The sequence below is a fragment of the Aptenodytes patagonicus genome, chromosome Z, assembly GCF_965638725.1.
Source record: "Aptenodytes patagonicus chromosome Z, bAptPat1.pri.cur, whole genome shotgun sequence".
Taxonomy (NCBI): domain Eukaryota; kingdom Metazoa; phylum Chordata; class Aves; order Sphenisciformes; family Spheniscidae; genus Aptenodytes; species Aptenodytes patagonicus.
Window position 1 is genome coordinate 88,308,604 of NC_134982.1, and position 10,817 is coordinate 88,319,420.

Sequence of the window (10,817 nt, forward strand, 5' to 3'; positions counted from 1 at the left end):
AGGTCAGAAAAACTTCACTAAGGACATGAAAATTTGGGACGGGATCTTTTTGTGGTAATGTTTACGCGTCATCTCCAGCTTCCCTGTAGTGTTAGCCCATATCTTCTGGGGTATAAGACAGGGTCCACAAAGAAAAATTCATTGATTGATGAAGAATTCAACAGCCACTGCTTGGTACCTAGTTATAGCACCTGCTGCCCAACTTAGCAGTTAAAGGTTTTGCCTGCTGAAGTAAGTGGGAACATGTAAAACATGAACACCACATCCAACAACAGCCAGAAGTTTTATTTTAAGCATCGGTGATGCTAAGTCTCAAATGCATCAGAGCAAGAACCGGGTTTAGCAGGAAAAAGTATGCTCTAAACGTAAACCCTCATCTGTAAGGATAAAACGCTAAGTAATTACCAGACTGCTATCAGTGCTAATGACTGCAAACTCACATGACCATCCACAGAAAAATCTGATGACAGAGCAACACAAATAGATCACCAAATCATTAGTCCCTTAGGGAAACTTTAACACAAACATTAAGCACGTTTAGTCTTTTTTTTAAAAACAAGTTGAAAAATCACATTGCTGTAGAAGCAATAGGATTTAATGGCTAATACTCTAAAAGTATTGAAGCAATGCCCAAATATGGTACGGTGTACATAGTGCTACTGTCTCTCCCATTTTCTCATTGAGATGCAAACCTAAACCTAACCGTTTGAACCAACAAGGCTACAAGTACCTCACAGCCCTTCCCCTGACATGCTCTACTGAGGAATAGATTACAAGTCAAGTTACTGGATTTGCCCACCTGGAAGACCAACTGATTTTTTTGGAGGAAGAATATCATATGCTTTGCTAATGACTTAACTGCTGAATCTCTTCTCCGAGAAATGCAAAATCACGTCAACTCCACTGGCTACAGAAAAGCACAAACAAGGCAGAGGTGGATGTATTATTGCTCCAGAAACAAAAATGACCTCTTTACCTTACAGCACTGTTATCCTGTAGTGGTAGATATAGCCTACAAAAGAAATACTGAAGGAAATACAAAAAAGAATAACAAAAAGACAAGTCCTTTCAACATTACTTTGCTACGTATCTTTCAGTGAGCTGTTAAATACTACCCTTCAAGAAAATCTTTATCCTATATTGCACTGTTCCATGTTAATCACTGCTGAAAGTTCTGTTTGGAACAAGCAAAAGAGTCTATTTTAGGGCTTTCATATATACTTAATCACCTCCAGTCACTTATATAGTTAATTCTTTCTCTTTAGGGAAGGAATGAAGCACTTGGGAACTTTTAACAATTTGAAACTACAGACGTTATTTAGTCAATAATCCGAAGCTACAGATTTTATTTCATCGAATGACTATACGGGAAAGCGTATCAGCAACATCGAAGCAGAGCACAAAGGAGAGGAAGACTGCTCACTGTCCTTATTAATTACCTGATTTGCTGCGACACAGTCTTCCTCTTCACCAAAAAATCATTCACATGAGACATGAGTAACACGGTGGCTTTACCGACAAATATCCCAGTACTGCAGTAGCTTTATCCTCAGGTCTCACTTCTCACACGCAGAGTATGAAACTTCCAAAACTAGATTTTTTGATAGTGATGGTCTGTCATAGCGCTAAGTATCTGAAATAGGAAACCTCTGGCTTGGTGGCAAGCTATGAATCAGCTACCCCACAAGACTTCAATACTTAGAAGTCCAGAGGGATCATTTTTCTGTGTGCTTGCTATGGTTTGTCATCAGTTCACCATCACAGAATTACATGGACTTTACACTGCTATATCCCTGAGCAGAATACAAACTCTACATAAAACAAAACACCGTACTGAACTAAAGGTGATCTAATTTGTAGTTTTGAAAAATTAAGTCTACCATAGATAAAGTTTGGGGGAATTCTGCATTCTTTTACAAGGGAAGAGGAAAACATTTATTTTTTTAAACTTACAGCTTCAGGGCTTACATTACAGTTACCTTCTTAAAATTCCCTAGAACACTGATATTATCTGAGATCTAGGATCGATATTAAGATTAGAGAGGAAAAGCCAAATTCAGTCTTCAGATCAATGCAGACTTCTCAGTCGTCTTGCCAAAGACCAGCAATTCATCCAAGAGGAAAAAAAAAAGATGACACTTGGGACTATTAATATGTTAGCACCACATCACAAGACAAAACAGTTAAATTAGAACTATCTACAGGGCTGGATGCTGAATGACATACTGGCAGTTTTAAAACTGCTTTAGTCATATTTTTTAAAATGCTAAAAAGTACTTCTCTTTGCAACAATATAGTAACTGATGATAAGTCTTATTGGTATGCCTAATAATTTTCTGCATCCAACATTTTAACAAGAGGGAAAAAACATTTTTCAGCATTTCCTGGAAAAAAGTTTAACGCTATAACCAGGTTTAGGTGTTTGCCTTTTTACATTTAAAAAGTTCAACACTGTTCAGTATGTTATGAAATACACACATGAAGTACACTGAAGTAACAGAGTTTTGACAGTCACTTGAAATCCAGCTAGAATCCCTACGCTGAAAGTTAATCACTTCACAGCAGTGTCACTCGGTAGAAAATAAGCATTTTTTTGTTCCTTCAGCGCAAGAACTGTTGCAATTCCTATCCACTAACCATCTATTATTCTCAATACAATTATTTTACTATGAACACCTTTACATATTAGCAGTGAAAGCAGGGGGAAAAAAAAAAGTAAAGCTTAAATGACGTCATGGATAAACAGTAAATCAACAGCTGCTACTAGTTCACTTTAAAATATCGAAGTATTTCACACAAGGATAAATGCAAACTGCCCAATTCTGAAAAGTGATGCAGCTCACTTTGAAAACTCTGGAGAGATTCTTTCGTTAATTAAGCAGAGGTTATTCGGGATATAATTAAACACAATTCTGCTGTGCCATCTCTTGATTTTCATGTCAGTAATATACACACACTGTATTAACATACTGTAAGTTGACAGACTGGTCAGAGGCTGACAGAGCATAAGAAACAAATTAATGCATCACAAGCTGCTGAAAGATAAACCTTGTACCAGAAATTAATACAATGGTGAAACAGGGCAATGCAGAACATCCATTGATAAAATCAGATGTCTCATTATACTCTTGGAGAAACAAACAGCCTTGAGAGACTGCAACAGCTTTCTTAAAAAGAAATGAAAGTTAGCAACAGCTAACTTTACTCCTGCTTGCTATTTCTATGTAATTTCTGTTAATGAGCTCCAGGCTCTTCTGACCCAGCCTAAACATTTACTTCTCTACTTATTCCCTATGTGTCACTGGCCAGAGCCCCAAAAGCAAGCTTTCTCCCATTGCCTAAAGTTTTACGCTCTTATTCTCAGAACACTGCTGCCCTCGAATCATGCATCAAATACCTGTGCAAATCCACTCTCTCCAACTCCTTTTGTTTTGTATTGGCCTTATCTCAGGAAAAGGTAATCCTTGACAGTCAGAATTGTTTGATTTTCCTCACCACCTTTACCTTTCCCAGTGCAGTTTCTTAGAAATCTGAAGTAGCAATTAAGATTCTCTTGGGTGACATGATCTGTGTAGTTTTTCACTAACAATTTCTGCCTTTTCTTTTGTCTTTATTTTGTTCTTCTGCTTTCACTGGCTGGATCAATTACTGAAACGTGACCTGTGACATACGCCAATTAGAACAGACAAGCCCAATTTTTCCCCTGTGTAACTTCACTGACTCCAGTGGCTCTAAGCCAGATGTAGATTTATGCTGGTATAGGCAGAAAAACGTGCACGGTGTGACAGTCAGGTTTTCATTGGCTCTGCACCCCCCTCCACACCAAATTCAAAAGTCTCCTCTCTTATCTTCAGGCTGCCTCGCAGCTCTGCCTCTGCTCCTATTTCATCACTTCTCTTCCCTTTCTCCTTCCCAGACATCTCAGTACAACACGATGCTCCTCGCCCTGAAAGTGCAACCTCTCTTCATGTGACCCAGCTCAGTAAACTCCCCTTTTTTTGCAGATCCCTCTCACGTGCCACACAGCTCACTCTCTTACACCAACTTCACTGAGAAATACTTACGCATCATTGAGAGAATGGGAAAGACCCTGTATCTGGATACGTATCTCCCATTTTTCTCGTTGTCTCATCTCTCTCTTGCATCACGCTGTGTTACAGAACCTAGACCACTGTTATCCAATCTCTGACCCTGAAGACCCACAAATGCAGGTCTGAAGGATGCCTTATTGGTTAAGCAAATACTTCTGTGTGTAGCAAAACTAATGAAGCTTCATTTCCTATGGCTATATATCCAGAGGTTGAGCGGCAGCCCTAGCCTCCCCCCACTCCTCCCCCTGCAATAACCCTAGGGCCCTCCCACGTCGCCAATTCACCTCCATAACCACAGAACTGGAGACAGACGGGGAGGGAAGCAGTTAAGAACCTGTCCTCTCTTTCAGCTTAAGGGATCAACCAGTGACATACTTAAAAGTCACAAAGTTTATTGCTACCTAATCATTATCTTGCAAGAAAGCCCACTGGCGAAACATGCCCACAAGAGTTCTCACTGCAGCAGCCAGGCTGCAGCCTGGCCCCCCCTTCAGTCAGGAACCCTCTCCCTAAGCGCTCTTCACGCCCACTGTTGATTCAAGATGACATATGCTCACACCCATGTTCTCCAACTAAGATGACGAAACACTTGGAGGTTCTTTATTATTGCAAATCTTAAGAAACTGTGGTATTTCCACCCTCCTGGTTTTTACTACATGATTATGACAAACTGCAAGTGGTGTAAAGCTTTCCATGCAAAGCTACATCTCACATTCAGGACAAGGACCATGCTGGCACAGGCATTGCTGGGTAAATCCAAGCTCCTGCTGGCAAGGAGATGCAAATTATAAGGGGCAAGTGGAAACACCCTTGCCACACTGCCTTGGGGCACGGTAGAACACTCAGCCACTGGAAGTCCCATGAAGCAGCAGAACCCCTGGAGGGCTGTTGTCATCTCCTGTCCATGGAACACTCCAAGAGGCTTCCATCACCCTCGGCTTACTCCTCAAGGGTGCGGCAGACGTCCTGCAGCTCTCAGCTATATGAAGGTGACTGGATGCCATGTCTAGGGTTAGGAAAGGTTTGGCCAAGCACACCTGCCATATAGTCTTTGGAAGCTGGAAGAAGGATGATGATTAATTCCGCACGTTTATTTCTTTGTCCTAATAAACCATATTCACACTTCGGCTACCCTTTAAAAGGAACCTAAGTCTCCTGCCAACAAACATAGTAGTTATGATGCCCTCCTCACCCCAGAACTATTCAAGGACAGCTTTGAGAAGTATTCAGTCTTCAGGGGAGAACTAGATCAGTATTTCTTACTCAAATGTAAGGGTTATTCTTTGCATAAGACTTTGTCTTATGGACGTTGTCTACCTAGACTTTAGTAAAGCCTTTGACACCATTTCCCACAGCATTCTCCTGGAGAAACTGGCTGCTCATGGCTTGGACAGACATACTCTTCGCTGGCCGGGCCCAGAGAGTTGTGGTGAATGGAGTTACATCCAGTTGGCGGCCGGTCATGAGCGGTGTTCCCCAGGGCTCAGTTTTGGGGACAGTTCTGTTCAATATCTTTACCAATGATCTGGATGAGGGGATAGAGTGCACCCTCAGTCAGTTTGCAGACGACACCAAGTTGGGCGGGAGTGTTGATCTGCTCGAGGGTAGGAAGGCTCTGCAGAGGGACCTGGACAGGCTGAATCTCAACTGTATGAGATTCAACAAGGCCAAGTGCCGGGTCCTGCACTTCGGTCACAACAACCCCATGCAACGCTACAGGCTTGGGGAAGAGTGGCTGGAAAGCTGCCTGGCGGAAAAGGACCTGGGGGTGCTGGTCGACAGCCGGCTGAACATGAGCCGGCAGTGTGCCCAGGCGGCCAAGAAGGCCAATGGCATCCTGGCCTGTATCAGAAATAGTGTGGCCAGCAGGAGCAGGGAAGTGATCGTGCCCCTGTACTCGGCCCTGGTGAGGCCGCACCTCGAATACTGTGTTCAGTTTTGGGCCCCTCACTACAAGAAGGACATCGAGGTGCTGGAGCGTGTCCAGAGAAGGGCAACAAGGCTGGTGAAGGGTCTGGAGAACAAGTCTGATGAGGAGCGGCTGAGGGAACTGGGGTTGTTTAGCCTGGAGAAAAGGAGGCTGAGGGGAGACCTCATCGCTCTCTACAACCACCTGAAAGGAGGTTGTGGCGAGGTGGGTGTCGGTCTCTTCTCCCAGGTAACAAGCAATAGGACAAGAGGAAACGGCCTCAAGTTGTGCCAGGGGAGGTTTAGATTGGATGTGAGGAAAAATTCCTTCACCGAAAGAGTTGTCAAGCACTGGAACAGGCTGCCCAGGGAAGTGGTTGAGTCCCCATCCCTGGAGGTATTTAAAAGACGTGTAGATGTGGTGCTTAGGGACATGGTTTAGTGGCGGACTTGGCAGTGCTGGGTTAACGGTTGGACTTGATGATCTTAAAGGTCTTTTCCAACCTAAATGATTCTATTATTCTGTGATTCTAAGTCTATTATTCTTTACTCGACCCAAGATACTAACCCTATCCACTGCAACAGAAGCTTTATTCAATGCTGAGAAAACTAGGCCTCTGTTAGGTTGTCCACGTCCAATGCAATAGCACTATACCACATTTTAATTAAGTCAAATTATTTTTAAATGATTTGACTATCCCAAGAAGTACATTCCAAGATTAAATCCTCACAGAGCAGTGCAACTTACATTGTAAGTCTTCCCATCCACCACACTAACTTGTGCTCCTTTTCACTGATGACAACTGTATTATTTCAGCTTAAAAGCAAAAGAAACTTCACTTCTCATGGGATTTTGTTTTTCCCCACCATCTCCCTTAAAACATCTAGTAGGTCTTTTTGTGTACAGGTTTGCTAAAAAATTCAACAGTCTTGATCCGAAAGAGGCAGTAGCGTTGGCTTGCCCCTGTTATTTCAATCAAATCTTAAAGAAAGTTGTAATTCTAGTATTGTTTTACTGTTAGATAATTTAATCTCATTTTTGTGATTCTGTTAGTTACTAGAATTTTTTTTGACCGTTGGACATGTAAAGGTTGCTGGGCAGTAAAAATCCAGACACTTCTGAAGGTTTGTGCTGCTGTAAGTAAAACTTGGATTTGAAAAATGCAAGTTATTCCAAACTCATGTTACCAGACTTCTAATCCCAAATTCTCAGAGGTGTGCAAATGCCATGACTGAAGTTAGGAAGGGACCTTACTGAACTGGGGGTACAGCATGTAAGTGTGCCAGACTTGACTCCTGAAATATATTGAAAACTCCAGCTGGTCACAGTGGAAGTTACTTGCTCTGTAACAGAGCACTGAAGAGCACCAGACACACCTGAAGACAGTCCAACAGCGCTTTATAGCCTGAGTCTCATTTTCCCAACTATTCCGTAGCTTAATGAAGCTGGTGAATTAAATCAGATTTAATAAAATGAGTGAGATTATACCTCTAGAGATAAGAAGAGCAGAGGACATGCTGATTATGGTATAGCAGAACAGCTGTTTCACATCATCCCTCCAAAACAAATGTCATGACCAGCATCTCTGCAAACTCCACCAACACACAAGGGACATAACAAGCTTTACTTAATATCAAAAGACGGTTTGGTACGCAGGCACAGCCCAAGTTAATACCAGAAACTGCTTGGAGGAATTGGCCATAATCCTGCTAATTAAAGATAAGTGTTAGAAATTGATTAGCAGTATTTTTTCTAAATGTTATGACTGTACCTTGTGCAAAACAAGAGTAATGCCCTCACAACTAAGTAACAATTGACATGTTTTGTAAATAAATGTGCTGTTTCTTTGCTGAACACAACAGCAGAACAGCACTGAAAAAAACCCCACATTTTCATATTTATTAATTGCTAGATGTAGCTGTCTTTAAAACAGAAGAATATCCTGTAGTCCCAAACAATAATACTTAAAATGTGCAACGCATTTTTGTGAGCTGGGGCGGGGGGAGAAAGGGATTGACTACTGAAGAGAAATGCCCACTTCGTAGACACTTATCAAAATAATCCCACGTCAAGAAGCAACGGCCTAAAACATTTACAAGCATGATTTATACAAGAGATAACCACAGTAGCTTCCAGTCAGCACGGTGCTTATCACCAAAACAACCTCGTGGGACTCGGACATGAAGTTGGGTCTAGGTCCCATGTTTGTAAAGATGAGGGCTGAACTCTGCAGAGGGGCGTGAAACTCCCACTGACTTCAAGGGATGCTTGCAAGTCGTCGCAGAACCGCTACCGCTCTTCGCTAGACCACAGCCACAGATCCTGCAGCCCTAGCAAAAGCCTAATATATTCATACAGCTTCTTTTTGATGCCAAACAGAGAGAGCGTGCCGTTTACTTCAGTTACTCATTTCTCCCCAATTATGACAGAAGACAATATATAATAATATGTATTAGTCAACTACTCCTGCAAAAAGTGGATGACTGCTTAGAATTATGTTCTGCACTTTTCTCACAAGAAATTTATTCCGAGATTCGGCACCCGCTGTCAATACTAGCTTCACCACTTAACTTCAAAACTGACAGCCGGAAGAGCTATGGCTTTGTACACCGCCTTCCCCATCAACGAGGGAAGAATGACTATTTCATCAGCCTGAACCGACGGCCACGTGTCACGGTGCCTGGTATGTTCTGCCAACTAATTATCTACTCTCTATTAAATTTGTACTAGTGGTCGTCATTCGGGTGTCCTGCAGAAATTAAACAATAATTCAAATTTGGATAACCAGGCAAGGAGACGGTGGAGGTTACCCGAGCAAACACCGTGCTGGAAGCGTCAAGGACAGAAACCAGCAGTGAGGGGCTCTCACAGAGGAGACGCGAGGTGGCTCTGGGGAAACCCCCACCACGGGTACGAAACCCCAACTGCAGCCTTCGGGACGCCTCTTCTCTGGGTGGTTTACACAAGGAAGGTCTGAGGGAGGTCGCTCCTGCTCCGGAGTACGAGCACCCCTCGCAGCGCAGCGCGCCCACAGCTCGGCGCGTACGTGGCCCCGCGACGCCGCCTGTCACGGCGGCCGCCGCCGCCGCCCCACGGGGAGCCCAGCCGAGCCCCGCGGCGGGGGAAGGTGAGCCAGGGCACCTTCGCAGGGCGGCCCCGAGGCGGTTCTCCCCTGAGGCGAAGGCTGCTTCGCACCAGCGGGCGGGCGGGCGGGGGAGCGCCGGCCCCGGCCGCCTTCCCCCTCACCTCACCTCCCTTCCCCAGCGGCCGCCCTCCTGCCTCGCCTCCCCTCCCCGGGGACCACCTTGCCGCCTCGCCCTGCCCTGCCTCGCTCCCTCCGGGACCGCCTGCTCTCACGCCGAGGGCCGCCGGCGCTGCCCGCTAGCGCAACCCCGCGGGGGGCGGCGGGGGCCGACACTCACCGCGCTGCCGTCGCCGTCCTCCGCCCGCTGCTCCTTCCTCCTGTCGGCGGTGGGCGAGCCCTGCAGCAGCTGCTCCAGGCAGGCGGTGCTGGGCAGCGAGGAGCTCTTCTGGTGGGACAGGTGCGCCCCGGGCCGGCGCCCCTCCTTCCCGCCCTTGGGCCCCTCATCCCCGGCGGCGGGGTTCTCCCGGCGGCCGGGCGGCGGCCCCTTGCCCTGGGGGAGCAGGTGCTCCCGCAGGCGGCGCAGGGCGGAGCCGGACTCGCCGCCCGGCTCTAGCGGCTCGGCGGCCGAGCAGCAGAGGTTGGGCTGGGAGGACGAGAAGACGCGGTCCAGCACTTGCCTCCGCCGCTTGAAGCCGCTCCATTTGGCGCCGGGCGGTAGGTCCCCCTTGCCGCTGGCCGGCGGCGGCGGGGCGGGGGGCTCCGCAGTGCGGCGCTCGGCTGCCGCCCGCCCGCCGCCGCCGCTCCGGCCCTTGCCCCCCAGCTGCAGGTTCTTCCACAGCCGGGCCTGGAAGGACACCGCCGGCTCGGGCTCGCCAGGCTTCTCCCCCGCGGCCGCCCGGGGCTCCTTGCCCGGCTCCATCCTCCTCCTGCTGCTGCTGCGGCGGCGGCGGCTGCGGGAGCAACAGCAGCAGAGCCCGCCGGAGCCCGGTGCCTTCACTCCCGTGCGGGGCGGGCCGGAGCGGCGCCCGCCGCCGGGAACGAGCGCGGGGCTCCGCCGCGCCGCCCCCCGCTCGGCGCGGCACGGCCGAGGGAGCCCGAGGCTGGCGCTGGGGCTGGAGCCGCGCCGTGGAAGTTAAAGGAAGGACGAAGCCCTCCCCACGGCCCCGCCAGGCGGAAAGTTTGCCGCCGTGGGTGCCCCCTCCCCGCTCCCCGGGCGGTCCCTCGGTGGCCGCGGCGGGGGCGGGCTGCGCGGAGCCGGCCTGCGCAGGTGCGCGGAGCCCGGCGGAAAAGTTAACGGAGGGGCGCGGAGCGGCTGCCGGGGCGCGGGCAGCCGGCGGCTCGCCTATATATACGTGCGGCAATGCAAGAACATAGCGGGAGTGGGCTCATCCTGCCCCCCTCCCCACCTATTTTTTGCAGTTGTGACAGTCGCATCGTGCAGGAGGCAGAGAAGGCAAACGGCGCTGCAGCCCCGGCTCGCAGCCGGCGGCCGCCACCGCGCCCCGGAGGCCGCCGCCGCCGCTGGTGCTGCGGGGGGGGGGGGGCAGCGCTGCGATGCTGCAGTTTCCCCGCAGCCGGTGGAGCCGGGGGACACCCAGACCTTTGGGCGAAGGACGTGACAGGGCTTCCAGCGGTGCTGCCGCCCGGCCGGGCAGGCATCGGCCCCAGCCCACGGCGACCTTGGCGGGGGGGGGTGAAGGTTCAGACCGCTGACGGGTGCGCGGCGAGCGCC

The 10,817-nt window shown here is 48.5% G+C and overlaps 1 protein-coding gene across 3 annotated transcripts in view; it reads right to left on the minus strand.

Moving 5' to 3' along the window:
- Nucleotides 1-10,042, minus strand: part of MCTP1 (multiple C2 and transmembrane domain containing 1) — a 297,668-nt gene extending 287,626 nt beyond the window's left edge. For all 3 annotated transcript variants that reach the window (XM_076362433.1, XM_076362434.1, XM_076362432.1), the window contains exon 1: nucleotides 9,423-10,042. In XM_076362433.1, the coding sequence (XP_076218548.1) occupies nucleotides 9,423-10,004 (582 nt within the window). In that variant the 5' untranslated portion in view covers nucleotides 10,005-10,042. The remainder of the gene's footprint in view (nucleotides 1-9,422) is intronic.
- Nucleotides 10,043-10,817: the final 775 nt, after the last annotated feature.